At 51.9% G+C, this 16,758-nt stretch overlaps 1 protein-coding gene across 1 annotated transcript in view; it reads right to left on the reverse strand.

Annotated features, from left to right (window-relative positions):
- LOC140372715 (limbin-like) overlaps nucleotides 1-12,460 on the reverse strand; it is a 93,430-nt gene extending 80,970 nt beyond the window's left edge. Inside the window, exon 1 of the mRNA XM_072459819.1 lies at nucleotides 12,317-12,460. Within this exon, the coding sequence (XP_072315920.1) occupies nucleotides 12,317-12,460 (144 nt within the window). The remainder of the gene's footprint in view (nucleotides 1-12,316) is intronic.
- Nucleotides 12,461-16,758: the final 4,298 nt, after the last annotated feature.

Here is a 16,758-nt window from a genome sequence, read left to right on the forward strand (position 1 = left end):
ACATGTCATATACATGTCATGTCACATACATGTCATATACATGTCATATACATGTCATATACATCTAATATCATATACATGTCATATCATATACATGTCATATACATCTAATGTCATATACATGTCATATACATGTCTTATACATGTCATATACATGTCTTATACATGTCATATACATGTCATATACATCTAATATCATATAAATGTCATATACATGTCATATACATCTAATATCATATACATGACATATACATGTCATGTACATGTCATGTACATGACATATACATGTCATGTACATGACATATACATGTCATATACATGTCATATACATGTCATATCATATACATGTCATATACATGTCTTATACATGTCATATACATGTCATATACATGTCATATACATCTAATATCATATAAATGTCATATACATGTCATATACATCTAATGTCATATACATGTCATATACATCTAATATCATATACATGACATATACATGTCATGTACATGACATATACATGTCATATACATGTCATATACATGTCATATACATCTAATATCATATACATGTCATGTACATGTCATATACATGTCATGTACATGTCATATACATGTCATGTACATGTCATATACATGTCATATACATCTAATATCATATACATGACATATACATGTCATGTACATGTCATGTACATGACATATACATGTCATGTACATGTCATGTACATGTCATATACATGTCATGTACATGTCATGTACATGTCATATAAATGTCATATACATGTCATATACATCTAATGTCATATACATGTCATATACATGTCTTATACATGTCATATACATGTCATATACATCTAATATCATATAAATGTCATATACATGTCATATACATGTCATATCATATACATGTCATATACATCTAATATCATATAAATGTCATATACATGTCATATACATCTAATGTCATATACATGTCATGTACATGACATATACATGTCATATATATCTACTGTATATGACATGTATATGTCATGTATATGATATTGGATGTATATCATATATATAATATATATCATATCATATATATAATATACATCTAATATCCGGCTGCCCCAAATAAATTGTCTGTTTGCTGTAACCCGAGTCAACATTTTTTAAGTGGCTCGGACGGTCGGTAAATTCTTATTTTTTTTACTTTGAAGGCAAAAAAAAGATCCAAATTTTGCCTTTTTTGAGTCGGAGTGACCACCAGGGGTCAGGGATCAACAGTCCAGGGGTCAAACTTCAACAGTCCAGGGGTCAACAGTCCAGGGGTCAAACTTCAACAGTCCAGGGGTCAACAGTCCAGGGGTCAACAGTCCAGGGGTCAGAGGCTTCAACAGTCCAGGGGTAAGAGGCTTCAACAGTCCAGGGGTCAGAGGCTTCAACAGTCCAGGGGTCAACAGTCCAGGGGTCAGAGGCTGCAACAGACCAGGGGTCAGGGGTCAATAGTCCAGGGGTCAGAGGTTTCAACAGTCCAGGGGTCAGAGGCTTCAACAGTCCAGGGGTCAGAGGCTTCAACAGTCCAGGGGTCAGAGGCTTCAATAGTCCAGGGGTCAGAGGCTTCAACAGTCCAGGGGTCAGAGGCTTCAACAGTCCAGGGGTCGGGCTTCAACAGTCCAAGGGTCGGGCTTCAACAGTCCAGGGGTCAAGCCTCAACAGTCCAGGGGTCGGGCTTCAACAGTCCAAGGGTCAAGCTTCAACAGTCCAAATGTCAAGCCTCAACAGTCCAGGGGTCAAGCCTCAACAGTCCAGGGGTCAAGCCTCAACAGTCCAGGGGTCGGGCTTCAACAGTCCAGGGGTCAGAGGCTTCAACAGTCCAGGGGTCAGAGGCTTCAACAGTCCAGGGGTCAGAGGCTTCAACAGTCCAGGGGTCAGGCTTCAACAGTCCAGGGGTCAAGCCTCAACAGTCAAGGGGTCAGAGGCTTCAACAGTCCAGGGGTCAGAGGCTTCAACAGTCCAGGGGTCAAGCCTCAACAGTCCAGGGGTCAGGCTTCAACAGTCCAGGGGTCAGAGGCTTCAACAGTCAAGGGGTCAGAGGCTTCAACAGTCCAGGGGTCAAGCCTCAACAGTCAAGGGGTCAGAGGCTTCAACAGTCAAGGGGTCAGAGGCTTCAACAGTCCAGGGGTCAAGCCTCAACAGTCCAGGGGTCAGGCTTCAACAGTCCAGGGGTCAGAGGCTTCAACAGTCCAGGGGTCAGGCTTCAACAGTCCAGGGGTCAAGCTTCAACAGTCCAGGGGTCGGGCTTCAACAGTCCAGGGGTCAGAGGCTTCAACAGTCCAGGGGTCAGAGGCTTCAACAGTCCAGGGGTCAGAGGCTTCAACAGTCCAGGGGTCAGAGGCTTCAACAGTCCAGGGGTCAGAGACTTCAACAGTCCAGGGGTCAGAGACTTCAACAGTCCAGGGGTCAGACTTCAAAAGTCCAGGGGTCAGAGGCTTCAACAGTCCAGGGGTCAAGCTTCAACAGTCCAGGGGTCGGGCTTCAACAGTCCAGGGGTCAGAGGCTTCAACAGTCCAGGGGTCAGAGGCTTCAACAGTCCAGGGGTCAGAGGCTTCAACAGTCCAGGGGTCAAGCCTCAACAGTCCAGGGGTCAAGCTTCAACAGTCCAGGGGTCAGAGGCTTTAACAGTCCAGGGGTCAGAGGCTTCAACAGTCCAGGGGTCAGAGGCTTCAACAGTCCAGGGGTCAGAGGCTTCAACAGTCCAGGGGTCAGAGGCTTCAACAGTCCAGGGGTCAGAGGCTTCAACAGTCCAGGGGTCAGAGGCTTCAACAGTCCAGGGGTCAGAGGCTTCAACAGTCCAGGGGTCGGGCTTCAACAGTCCAGGGGTCGGGCTTCAACAGTCCAGGGGTCAGAGGCTTCAACAGTCCAGGGGTCAGACGCTTCAACAGTCCAGGGGTCAGAGGCTTCAACAGTCCAGGGGTCAGAGGCTTCAACAGTCCAGGGGTCAAGCCTCAACAGTCCAGGGGTCAAGCTTCAACAGTCCAGGGGTCAGAGGCTTTAACAGTCCAGGGGTCAGAGGCTTCAACAGTCCAGGGGTCAGAGGCTTCAACAGTCCAGGGGTCAGAGGCTTCAACAGTCCAGGGGTCAGAGGCTTCAACAGTCCAGGGGTCAGAGGCTTTAACAGTCCAGGGGTCAGAGGCTTCAACAGTCCAGGGGTCGGGCTTCAACAGTCCAGGGGTCGGGCTTCAACAGTCCAGGGGTCAGAGGCTTCAACAGTCCAGGGGTCAGACGCTTCAACAGTCCAGGGGTCAAGCCTCAACAGTCCAGGGGTCAGAGGCTTCAACAGTCCAGGGGTCATAAGCTTCAACAGTCCAGGGGTCAGAGGCTTCAACAGTCCAGGGGTCGGGCTTCAACAGTCCAGGGGTCAGAGGCTTATACAGTCCAGGGGTCAGACGCTTCAACAGTCCAGGGGTCAAGCCTCAACAGTCCAGGGGTCAGAGGCTTCAACAGTCCAGGGGTCATAGGCTTCAACAGTCCAGGGGTCATAGGCTTCAACAGTCCAGGGGTCAGAGGCTTCAACTGTCCAGGGGTCAGAGGCTTCAACAGTCCAGGGGTCAGAGGCTTCAACAGTCCAGGGGTCAAGCCTCAACAGTCCAGGGGTCAAGCTTCAACAGTCCAGGGGTCAAGCCTCAACCGTCCAGGGGTCAAGCCTCAACAGTCCAGGGGTCAAGCCTCAACAGTCCAGGGGTCAGAGGCTTCAACAGTCCAGGGGTCAGAGGCTTCAACAGTCCAGGGGTCAGAGGCTTCAACAGTCCAGGGGTCAGGCTTCAACAGTCCAGGGGTCAGAGGCTTCAACAGTCCAGGGGTCAAGCTTCAACAGTCCAGGGGTCGGGCTTCAACAGTCCAGGGGTCAAGCTTCAACAGTCCAGGGGTCAGGCTTCAACAGTCCAGGGGTCAGAGGCTTCAACAGTCCAGGGGTCAAGCTTCAACAGTCCAGGGGTCAGAGGCTTCAACAGTCCAGGGGTCAGAGGCTTCAACAGTCCAGGGGTCAGAGGCTTCAACAGTCCAGGGGTCAGAGGCTTCAACAGTCCAGGGGTCAGAGGCTTCAACAGTCCAGGGGTCAGAGGCTTCAACAGTCCAGGGGTCAGAGGCTTCAACAGTCCAGGGGTCAGAGGCTTCAACAGTCCAGGGGTCAGGCTTCAACAGTCCAGGGGTCAGAGGCTTCAACAGTCCAAGGGTCAGGCTTCAACAGTCCAGGGGTCAGAGGCTTCAACAGTCCAGGGGTCGGGCTTCAACAGTCCAAGGGTCAAGCTTCAACAGTCCAGGGGTCAAGCTTCAACAGTCCAGGGGTCGGGCTTCAACAGTCCAGGGGTCAGGCTTCAAGAGTCCAGGGGTCAAGCCTCAACAGTCCAGGGGTCGGGCTTCAACAGTCCAGGGGTCAAGCTTCAACAGTCCAGGGGTCAGGCTTCAACAGTCCAAGGGTCAGGCTTCAACAGTCCAGGGGTCAAGCTTCAACAGTCCAGGGGTCAAGCTTCAACAGTCCAAGGGTCAAGCCTCAACAGTCCAGGGGTCAAGCCTCAACAGTCCAGGGGTCAAGCCTCAACAGTCCAGGGGTCAGGCCTCAACAGTCCAGGGGTCGGGCTTCAACAGTCCAGGGGTCAGAGGCTTCAACAGTCCAGGGGTCAGAGGCTTCAACAGTCCAGGGGTCAGGCTTCAACAGTCCAGGGGTCAGAGGCCTCAACAGTCCAGGGGTCAAGCTTCAACAGTCCAGGGGTCAGAGGCTTCAACAGTCCAGGGGTCAGAGGCTTCAACAGTCCAGGGGTCAAGCCTCAACAGTCCAGGGGTCAGAGGCTTCAACAGTCCAGGGGTCAGAGGCTTCAAAAGTCCAGGGGTCAGAGGCTTCAACAGTCCAGGGGTCAGAGGCTTCAACAGTCCAGGGGTCAGAGGCTTCAACAGTCCAGGGGTCAGAGGCTTCAACAGTTCAGGGGTCAGAGGCTTCAACAGTCCAGGGGTCAGAGGCTTCAACAGTCCAGGGGTCAGAGGCTTCAACAGTCCAGGGGTCAGGCTTCAACAGTCCAGGGGTCAGAGGCTTCAACAGTCCAAGGGTCAGGCTTCAACAGTCCAGGGGTCGGGCTTCAACAGTCCAAGGGTCAAGCTTCAACAGTCCAGGGGTCAAGCCTCAACAGTCCAGGGGTCGGGCTTCAACAGTCCAGGGGTCGGGCTTCAACAGTCCAGGGGTCAAGCTTCAACAGTCCAGGGGTCAGGCTTCAACAGTCCAAGGGTCAGGCTTCAACAGTCCAGGGGTCAAGCTTCAACAGTCCAGGGGTCAAGCTTCAACAGTCCAAGGGTCAAGCCTCAACAGTCCAGGGGTCAAGCCTCAACAGTCCAGGGGTCAAGCCTCAACAGTCCAGGGGTCAGGCCTCAACAGTCCAGGGGTCGGGCTTCAACAGTCCAGGGGTCAGAGGCTTCAACAGTCCAGGGGTCAGAGGCTTCAACAGTCCAGGGGTCAGGCTTCAACAGTCCAGGGGTCAGAGGCCTCAACAGTCCAGGGGTCAAGCTTCAACAGTCCAGGGGTCAAGCCTCAACAGTCCAGGGGTCAGAGGCTTCAACAGTCCAGAGGTCAGAGGCTTCAACAGTCCAGGGGTCAGAGGCTTCAACAGTCCAGGGGTCAGAGGCTTCAACAGTCCAGGGGTCAGGCTTCAACAGTCCAAGGGTCGGGCTTCAACAGTCCAGGGGTCGGGCTTCAACAGTCCAAGGGTCGGGCTTCAACAGTCCAGGGGTCAAGCTTCAACAGTCCAAGGGTCAAGCCTCAACAGTCCAGGGGTCAAGCCTCAACAGTCCAGGGGTCAAGCCTCAACAGTCCAGGGGTCGGGCTTCAACAGTCCAGGGGTCAGAGGCTTCAACAGTCCAGGGGTCAGAGGCTTCAACAGTCCAGGGGTCAGAGGCTTCAACAGTCCAGGGGTCAGAGGCTTCAACAGTCCAGGGGTCAGAGGCTTCAACAGTCCAGGGGTCAGAGGCTTCAACAGTCCAGGGGTCAGAGGCTTCAACAGTCCAGGGGTCAGAGGCTTCAACAGTCCAGGGGTCAGAGGCTTCAACAGTCCAGGGGTCAGAGGCTTCAACAGTCCAGGGGTCGGGCTTCAACAGTCCAGGGGTCAGAGGCCTCAACAGTCCAGGGGTCAAGCCTCAACAGTCCAGGGGTCAAGCCTCAACAGTCCAGGGGTCAAGCCTCAACAGTCCAGGGGTCAGAGGCTTCAACAGTCCAGGGGTCAGAGGCTTCAACAGTCCAGGGGTCAGAGGCTTCAACAGTCCAGGGGTCAGGCTTCAACAGTCTAGGGGTCAAGCTTCAACAGTCCAGGGGTCAGGCTTCAACAGTCCAGGGGTCAGAGGCTTCAACAGTCCAGGGGTCAGGCTTCAACAGTCCAGGGGTCAGGCTTCAACAGTCCAGGGGTCAGAGGCTTCAACAGTCCAGGGGTCAGAGGCTTCAACAGTCCAGGGGTCAGAGGCTTCAACAGTCCAGGGGTCAGAGGCTTCAACAGTCCAGGGGGGAAGCCTCAACAGTCCAGGGGTCAGGCTTCAACAGTCCAGGGGTCAGAGGCTTCAACAGTCCAGGGGTCAGGCTTCAACAGTCCAGGGGTCAGAGGCTTCAACAGTCCAGGGGTCAGGCTTCAACAGTCCAGGGGTCAAGCTTCAACAGTCCAGGGGTCGGGCTTCAACAGTCCAGGGGTCAGAGGTTTCAACAGTCCAGGGGTCAGAGGCTTCAACAGTCCAGGGGTCAAGTTTCAACAGTCCAGGGGTCGGGCTTCAACAGTCCAGGGGTCAGGCTTCAACAGTCCAGGGGTCGGGCTTCAACAGTCCAAGGGTCAGAGGCTTCAACAGTCCAAGGGTCAAGCTTCAACAGTTCAGGGGTCAGAGGCTTCAACAGTCCAGGGGTCAGAGGCTTCAACAGTCCAGGGGTCAGAGGCTTCAACAGTCCAGGGGTCAGGCTTCAACAGTCCAGGGGTCAAGCTTCAACAGTCCAGGGGTCAAGCCTCAACAGTCCAGGGGTCAGAGGCTTCAACAGTCCAGGGGTCAGGCTTCAACAGTCCAGGGGTCAAGCTTCAACAGTCCAGGGGTCGGGCTTCAACAGTCCAGGGGTCAGAGGCTTCAACAGTCCAGGGGTCAGAGGCTTCAACAGTCCAGGGGTCAGAGGCTTCAACAGTCCAGGGGTCAGGCTTCAACAGTCCAAGGGTCGGGCTTCAACAGTCCAGGGGTCGGGCTTCAACAGTCCAGGGGTCAGGCTTCAACAGTCCAGGGGTCAAGTTTCAACAGTCCAGGGGTCAAGCCTCAACAGTCCAGGGGTCGGGCTTCAACAGTCCAAGGGTCAGGCTTCAACAGTCCAGGGGTCAAGCTTCAACAGTCCAAGGGTCAAGCCTCAACAGTCCAGGGGTCAAGCCTCAACAGTCCAGGGGTCGGGCTTCAACAGTCCAGGGGTCGGGCTTCAACAGTCCAGGGGTCAGAGGCTTCAACAGTCCAGGGGTCAGAGGCTTCAACAGTCCAGGGGTCGGGCTTCAACAGTCCAGGGGTCAGAGGCTTCAACAGTCCAGGGGTCAGAGGCTTCAACAGTCCAGGGGTCAGAGGCTTCAACAGTCCAGGGGTCAGAGGCTTCAACAGTCCAGGGGTCAGAGGCTTCAACAGTCCAGGGGTCAGAGGCTTCAACAGTCCAGGGGTCGGGCTTCAACAGTCCAGGGGTCAGAGGCTTCAACAGTCCAGGGGTCAGAGGCTTCAACAGTCCAGGGGTCAGAGGCTTCAACAGTCCAGGGGTCAGAGGCTTCAACAGTCCAGGGGTCGGGCTTCAACAGTCCAGGGGTCAGAGGCCTCAACAGTCCAGGGGTCAAGCCTCAACAGTCCAGGGGTCAAGCCTCAACAGTCCAGGGGTCAAGCCTCAACAGTCCAGGGGTCAAGCCTCAACAGTCCAGGGGTCAGAGGCTTCAACAGTCCAGGGGTCGGGCTTCAACAGTCCAGGGGTCGGGCTTCAACAGTCCAGGGGTCAGAGGCTTCAACAGTCCAGGGGTCAGAGGCTTCAACAGTCCAGGGGTCAGAGGCTTCAACAGTCCAGGGGTCAGAGGCTTCAACAGTCCAGGGGTCAAGCTTCAACAGTCCAGGGGTCGGGCTTCAACAGTCCAGGGGTCAGAGGCTTCAACAGTCCAGGGGTCAGAGGCTTCAACAGTCCAGGGGTCAGGCTTCAACAGTCCAGGGGTCAGAGGCTTCAACAGTCCAGGGGTCAGAGGCTTCAACAGTCCAGGGGTCAGAGGCTTCAACAGTCCAGGGGGGAAGCCTCAACAGTCCAGGGGTCAGGCTTCAACAGTCCAGGGGTCAGAGGCTTCAACAGTCCAGGGGTCAGGCTTCAACAGTCCAGGGGTCAGAGGCTTCAACAGTCCAGGGGTCAGGCTTCAACAGTCCAGGGGTCAGAGGCTTCAACAGTCCAGGGGGCAGAGGCTTCAACAGTCCAGGGGTCAGAGGCTTCAACAGTCCAGGGGTCAGGCTTCAACAGTCCAGGGGTCAGAGGCTTCAACAGTCCAGGGGTCAGGCTTCAACAGTCCAGGGGTCAAGCTTCAACAGTCCAGGGGTCGGGCTTCAACAGTCCAGGGGTCAGAGGCTTCAACAGTCCAGGGGTCAGAGACTTCAACAGTCCAGGGGTCAAGCCTCAACAGTCCAGGGGTCAGGCTTCAACAGTCCAGGGGTCAGAGGCTTCAACAGTCCAGGGGTCAGAGGTTTCAACAGTCCAGGGGTCAGAGGCTTCAACAGTCCAGGGGTCAAGCCTCAACAGTCCAGGGGTCGGGCTTCAACAGTCCAGGGGTCAGGCTTCAACAGTCCAGGGGTCAGAGGCTTCAACAGTCCAGGGGTCGGGCTTCAACAGTCCAAGGGTCAGAGGCTTCAACAGTCCAGGGGTCGGGCTTCAACAGTCCAGGGGTCAGAGGCTTCAACAGTCCAGGGGTCAGGCTTCAACAGTCCAGGGGTCAGAGGCTTCAACAGTCCAGGGGTCAGAGGCTTCAACAGTCCAGGGGTCAGAGGCTTCAACAGTCCAGGGGTCGGGCTTCAACAGTCCAGGGGTCGGGCTTCAACAGTCCAGGGGTCAAGCTTCAACAGTCCAGGGGTCAAGCCTCAACAGTCCAGGGGTCGGGCTTCAACAGTCCAAGGGTCAGGCTTCAACAGTCCAGGGGTCAAGCTTCAACAGTCCAAGGGTCAAGCCTCAACAGTCCAGGGGTCAGAGGCTTCAACAGTCCAGGGGTCAGAGGCCTCAACAGTCCAGGGGTCAAGCTTCAACAGTCCAGGGGTCAAGCCTCAACAGTCCAGGGGTCAAGCCTCAACAGTCCAGGGGTCAAGCCTCAACAGTCCAGGGGTCAGAGGCTTCAACAGTCCAGGGGTCGGGCTTCAACAGTCCAAGGGTCAAGCTTCAACAGTCCAGGGGTCAGAGGCTTCAACAGTCCAGGGGTCAGAGGCTTCAACAGTCCAGGGGTCAAGCTTCAACAGTCCAGGGGTCAAGCCTCAACAGTCCAGGGGTCAGAGGCTTCAACAGTCCAGGGGTCAGGCTTCAACAGTCCAGGGGTCAAGCTTCAACAGTCCAGGGGTCGGGCTTCAACAGTCCAGGGGTCAGAGGCTTCAACAGTCCAGGGGTCAGAGGCTTCAACAGTCCAGGGGTCAGAGGCTTCAACAGTCCAGGGGTCAGAGACTTCAACAGTCCAGGGGTCAAGCCTCAACAGTCCAGGGGTCAGGCTTCAACAGTCCAGGGGTCAGAGGCTTCAACAGTCCAGGGGTCAGAGGCTTCAACAGTCCAGGGGTCAGAGGCTTCAACAGTCCAGGGGTCAGGCTTCAACAGTCCAGGGGTCAGAGGTTTCAACAGTCCAGGGGTCAGAGGCTTCAACAGTCCAGGGGTCAGAGGCTTCAACAGTCCAGGGGTCGGGCTTCAACAGTCCAGGGGTCGGGCTTCAACAGTCCAGGGGTCAAGCCTCAACAGTCCAGGGGTCAAGCTTCAACAGTCCAGGGGTCAGAGGCTTCAACAGTCCAGGGGTCAGAGGCTTCAACAGTCCAGGGATCAAGCCTCAACAGTCCAGGGGTCAAGCCTCAACAGTCCAGGGGTCAAGCCTCAACAGTCCAGGGGTCGGGCTTCAACAGTCCAGGGGTCAGAGGCTTCAACAGTCCAGGGGTCAGGCTTCAACAGTCCAGGGGTCAGAGGCTTCAACAGTCCAGGGGTCAAGCTTCAACAGTCCAGGGGTCGGGCTTCAACAGTCCAGGGGTCGGGCTTCAACAGTCCAGGGGTCGGGCTTCAACAGTCAAGGGGTCAGAGGCTTCAACAGTCCAGGGGTCAGACGCTTCAACAGTCCAGGGGTCAAGCCTCAACAGTCCAGGGGTCAGAGGCTTCAACAGTCCAGGGGTCATAGGCTTCAACAGTCCAGGGGTCAAGCTTCAACAGTCCAGGGGTCAGAGGCTTCAACAGTCCAGGGGTCAGAGGCTTCAACAGTCCAGGGGTCAAGCTTCAACAGTCCAGGGGTCAAGCCTCAACAGTCCAGGGGTCAGAGGCTTCAACAGTCCAGGGGTCAGGCTTCAACAGTCCAGGGGTCAAGCTTCAACAGTCCAGGGGTCGGGCTTCAACAGTCCAGGGGTCAGAGGCTTCAACAGTCCAGGGGTCAGAGGCTTCAACAGTCCAGGGGTCAGAGACTTCAACAGTCCAGGGGTCAAGCCTCAACAGTCCAGGGGTCAGGCTTCAACAGTCCAGGGGTCAGAGGCTTCAACAGTCCAGGGGTCAGAGGCTTCAACAGTCCAGGGGTCAGAGGCTTCAACAGTCCAGGGGTCAGGCTTCAACAGTCCAGGGGTCAGAGGTTTCAACAGTCCAGGGGTCAGAGGCTTCAACAGTCCAGGGGTCAGAGGCTTCAACAGTCCAGGGGTCGGGCTTCAACAGTCCAGGGGTCGGGCTTCAACAGTCCAGGGGTCAAGCCTCAACAGTCCAGGGGTCAAGCCTCAACAGTCCAGGGGTCAGAGGCTTCAACAGTCCAGGGGTCAGAGGCTTCAACAGTCCAGGGATCAAGCCTCAACAGTCCAGGGGTCAAGCCTCAACAGTCCAGGGGTCAAGCCTCAACAGTCCAGGGGTCGGGCTTCAACAGTCCAGGGGTCAGAGGCTTCAACAGTCCAGGGGTCAGGCTTCAACAGTCCAGGGGTCAGAGGCTTCAACAGTCCAGGGGTCAAGCTTCAACAGTCCAGGGGTCGGGCTTCAACAGTCCAGGGGTCGGGCTTCAACAGTCCAGGGGTCAGAGGCTTCAACAGTCAAGGGGTCAGAGGCTTCAACAGTCCAGGGGTCAGACGCTTCAACAGTCCAGGGGTCAAGCCTCAACAGTCCAGGGGTCAGAGGCTTCAACAGTCCAGGGGTCATAGGCTTCAACAGTCCAGGGGTCAAGCCTCAACAGTCCAGGGGTCAGAGGCTTCAACAGTCCAGGGGTCAAGCCTCAACAGTCCAGGGGTCAGAGGCTTCAACAGTCCAGGGGTCAGAGGCTTCAACAGTCCAGGGGTCAGAGGCTTCAACAGTCCAGTGGTCAGAGGCTTCAACAGTCCAGGGGTCAGAGGCTTCAACAGTCCAGGGGTCAGAGGCTTCAACAGTCCAGGGGTCAAGCCTCAACAGTCCAGGGGTCAGAGGCTTCAACAGTCCAGGGGTCAAGCCTCAACAGTCCAGGGGTCAGAGGCTTCAACAGTCCAGGGGTCAGAGGCTTCAACCCGATCAAGAGACTAAATCTCACGATTTTAAGACATTTCAATGGACCTTTTGTAGCCGCTCTCCTTTATTTTGGTAGTGAGGGCGAGCGGGGGGAACATGGGGGGGACACGGGCGCCGCCATCTTTGTTGTGATGACGCTGCTGGGGGTGTTTCAATCCCAGAATGCATTTGCGTAAGTCAAAGTTCACACCCAGACAGAGAAACACATGTCCTATGGAGACTTGAGTGGTGGTGACGAGGTCAAAGACAATATGAGGAGTCCACGTGCATGTGTTTAGGAACAGATGCAGGTGGAGGAGTGAAAATGAAGACGCACTTGTGCTGTGCCTTATCAGTCCTTTGAGATGAAAGTCAGCTTTACAAAAGAGACTAAAGTATTCCACACGGTGGTTCAGGAAAGACCGCTCGGTGAGTCGCTCAAATCATTAAAAAATAATATACATCTAATATCATATATATATATATATATATATATATATATATATATATATATATATATATATATATATATATATATATATATATATATATGATATTAGATGTATATTATATATATATAAAATATACATCTAAAATACGGGTCTGAAGCGGGACTCACCTCCGCGCTGCCCTGGGACGCTCCATCTGCCGTTATCCCGGGATCACCACGGTCTCCCGGGGGCTGAGGACACGGGGCCGGGCTAAGCCACGGGACACGGAGGAGCAGAGCCCACACCGTGACCGTGATCGTGGGGGAACGCATCCGCGCCGCGCCGCTCCGCGCCGCTCCGCGCTAACGCGGCTGAGCTAACGCGGCTGAGCTAACGCGGCCGTGCTAACGCGGCTGAGCTAACGCGGCTGAGCTAACGCACAAAACGTTAAAACCCGAAAATCCCGCATTATCGCGGTGTTGTCAGGAAAAACCCGCACAGACTCAAACTTGTGCTTCTGCGCAGACTTTGCTACAGTTGAATGAGAAAGAAACATCAAAAGTTTGAAGTAAAACGCAGAAACTTAAAAAACTTTCCCAAACTTTGGAAAAGTGCGGAGCGGAAGTGACGCGTGTCCGCTAATGACCTTCAGAATAAAAGTATGAGCGTTTTATACATGAGCAAAATATCATCCTTTCACGTGGCAGGAGTTATTATCACGTTCCCACGTGAAAAAAATCCTCTTTAAAAAAATAGAAAAAAAATAAATAAATGAGAGCGACTTAATTATCTTGAGTAAATGACGTAATTATCTTGAGTAAATGACTTAATTATCTTGAGTAAATGACTTAATTATCTTGAGTAAATGACTTAATTATCTTGAGTAAATGACGTAATTATCTTGAGTAAATGACTTAATTATCTTGAGTAAATGACTTAATTATCTTGAGTAAATGACGTAATTATCTTGAGTAAATGACTTAATTATCTTGAGTAAATGACTTAATTATCTTGAGTAAATGACTTAATTATCTTGAGTAAATGACTTAATTATCTTGAGTAAATGACTTAATTATCTTGAGTAAATGACGTAATTATCTTGAGTAAATGACTTAATTATCTTGAGTAAATGACTTAATTATCTTGAGTAAATGACGTAATTATCTTGAGTAAATGACGTAATTATCTTGAGTAAATGACTTAATTATCTTGAGTAAATGACTTAATTATCTTGAGTAAATGACTTAATTATCTTGAGTAAATGACGTAATTATCTTGAGTAAATGACTTAATTATCTTGAGTAAATGACGTAATTATCTTGAGTAAATTACTTAATTATCTTGAGTAAATGACTTAATTATCTTGAGTAAATGACGTAATTATCTTGAGTAAATGACTTAATTATCTTGAGTAAATGACGTAATTATCTTGAGTAAATGACGTAATTATCTTGAGTAAATGACTTAATTATCTTGAGTAAATGACTTAATTATCTTGAGTAAATGACTTAATTATCTTGAGTAAATGACGTAATTATCTTGAGTAAATGACTTAATTATCTTGAGTAAATGACTTAATTATCTTGAGTAAATGACGTAATTATCTTGAGTAAATGACTTAATTATCTTGAGTAAATGACTTAATTATCTTGAGTAAATGACTTAATTATCTTGAGTAAATGACGTAATTATCTTGAGTAAATGACTTAATTATCTTGAGTAAATGACGTAATTATCTTGAGTAAATGACTTAATTATCTTGAGTAAATGACTTAATTATCTTGAGTAAATGACTTAATTATCTTGAGTAAATGACGTAATTATCTTGAGTAAATGACTTAATTATCTTGAGTAAATGACTTAATTATCTTGAGTAAATGACGTAATTATCTTGAGTAAATGACTTAATTATCTTGACAGAACTAGTTATTTTGTGATGTATATTATTTTTCTCCTCCTGAAGAACCGGTTCTCCTCCTGAAGAACCGGTTCTCCTCCTGAAGAACCGGTTCTCCTCCTGAGTGGCTCCAGCTCCACTTTCTCTCTCTCCTCCAGGTTTTTACTTTTTCCCAAAGAGGTTTTGTAGTTTTTCCTGCAGAAGGAGGAGCTACAGACAGAAGGAGGAGCTACAGACAGAAGGAGGAGCTAAGGACAGAAGGAGGAGCTACAGACAGAAGGAGGAGCTAAGGACAGAAGGAGGAGCTACAGACAGGAGGAGCTACAGACAGAAGGAGGAGCTACAGACAGAAGGAGGAGCTAAGGACAGAAGGAGGAGCTACAGACAGAAGGAGGAGCTACAGACAGAAGGAGGAGCTACAGACAGAAGGAGGAGCTAAGGACAGAAGGAGGAGCTACAGACAGAAGGAGGAGCTACAGACAGAAGGAGGAGCTAAGGACAGAAGGAGGAGCTACAGACAGAAGGAGGAGCTACAGACAGAAGGAGGAGCTAAGGACAGAAGGAGGAGCTACAGACAGAAGGAGGAGCTACAGACAGAAGGAGGAGCTACCGACAGAAGGAGGAGCTACAGACAGAAGGAGGAGCTACCGACAGAAGGAGGAGCTACAGACAGAAGGAGGAGCTAAGGACAGAAGGAGGAGCTACCGACAGAAGGAGGAGCTACCGACAGAAGGAGGAGCTACAGACAGAAGGAGGAGCTACAGACAGAAGGAGGAGCTACAGACAGAAGGAGGAGCTAAGGACAGAAGGAGGAGCTAAGGACAGAAGGAGGAGCTACAGACAGAAGGAGGAGCTACAGACAGAAGGAGGAGCTATAGACAGAAGGAGGAGCTACCGACAGAAGGAGGAGCTACCGACAGAAGGAGGAGCTACAGACAGAAGGAGGAGCTAAGGACAGAAGGAGGAGCTACAGACAGAAGGAGGAGCTACAGACAGAAGGAGGAGCTACCGACAGAAGGAGGAGCTACAGACAGAAGGAGGAGCTACAGACAGAAGGAGGAGTTACAGACAGAAGGAGGAGCTAAGGACAGAAGGAGGAGCTACAGACAGAAGGAGGAGCTACAGACAGAAGGAGGAGCTAAGGACAGAAGGAGGAGCTACAGACAGAAGGAGGAGCTACAGACAGAAGGAGGAGCTAAGGACAGAAGGAGGAGCTACAGACAGAAGGAGGAGCTACAGACAGAAGGAGGAGCTAAGGACAGAAGGAGGAGCTACAGACAGAAGGAGGAGCTACAGACAGAAGGAGGAGCTACCGACAGAAGGAGGAGCTACAGACAGAAGGAGGAGCTACCGACAGAAGGAGGAGCTACCGACAGAAGGAGGAGCTACAGACAGAAGGAGGAGCTACAGACAGAAGGAGGAGCTACAGACAGAAGGAGGAGCTAAGGACAGAAGGAGGAGCTAAGGACAGAAGGAGGAGCTACGGACAGAAGGAGGAGCTACAGACAGAAGGAGGAGCTACAGACAGAAGGAGGAGCTACCGACAGAAGGAGGAGCTACAGACAGAAGGAGGAGCTACAGACAGAAGGAGGAGCTAAGGACAGAAGGAGGAGCTACAGACAGAAGGAGGAGCTACAGACAGAAGGAGGAGCTACCGACAGAAGGAGGAGCCACAGACAGAAGGAGGAGCTACAGACAGAAGGAGGAGTTACAGACAGAAGGAGGAGCTAAGGACAGAAGGAGGAGCTACGGACAGAAGGAGGAGCTACAGACAGAAGGAGGAGCTACAGACAGAAGGAGGAGCTACAGACAGAAGGAGGAGCTACAGACAGAAGGAGGAGCTACAGACAGAAGGAGGTGCTACAGACAGAAGGAGGAGCTACAGACAGAAGGAGGAGCTAAGGACAGAAGGAGGAGCTAAGGACAGAAGGAGGAGCTAAGGACAGAAGGAGGAGCTACAGACAGAAGGAGGAGCTACAGACAGAAGGAGGAGCTACAGACAGAAGGAGGAGCTAAGGACAGAAGGAGGAGCTACAGACAGAAGGAGGAGCTACAGACAGAAGGAGGAGCTACAGACAGAAGGAGGAGCTAAGGACAGAAGGAGCTACAGACAGACGGAGGAGCTACAGACAGAAGGAGGAGCTACAGACAGAAGGAGGAGCTACAGACAGAAGGAGGAGCTAAGGACAGAGGGAGGAGCTACAGACAGAAGGAGGAGCTACAGACAGAAGGAGGAGCTACAGACAGAAGGAGGAGCTACAGACAGAAGGAGGAGCTAAGGACAGAAGGAGGAGCTACAGACAGAAGGAGGAGCTACCGACAGAAGGAGGAGCTACCGACAGAAGGAGGAGCTACCGACAGAAGGAGGAGCTACCGACAGAAGGAGGAGCTACAGACAGAAGGAGGAGCTACAGACAGAAGGAGGAGCTAAGGACAGAAGGAGGAGCTAAGGACAGAAGGAGGAGCTAAGGACAGAAGGAGGAGCTAAGGACAGAAGGAGGAGCTACAGACAGAAGGAGGAGCTAAGGACAGAAGGAGGAGCTACAGACAGAAGGAGGAGCTACAGACAGAAGGAGGAGCTACAGACAGAAGGAGGAGCTACGGACAGAAGGAGGAGCTAAGGACAGAAGGAGGAGCTACAGACAGAAGGAGGAGCTAAGGACAGAAGGAGGAGCTACAGACAGAAGGAGGAGCTACAGACAGAAGGAGGAGCTACAGACAGAAGGAGGAGCT

The sequence above is a fragment of the Eucyclogobius newberryi genome, unplaced genomic scaffold (assembly GCF_026437365.1).
Source record: "Eucyclogobius newberryi isolate DKJ021-1_F unplaced genomic scaffold, fEucNew1.0.hap1 SCAF_28, whole genome shotgun sequence".
Lineage (NCBI taxonomy): Eukaryota > Metazoa > Chordata > Actinopteri > Gobiiformes > Gobiidae > Eucyclogobius > Eucyclogobius newberryi.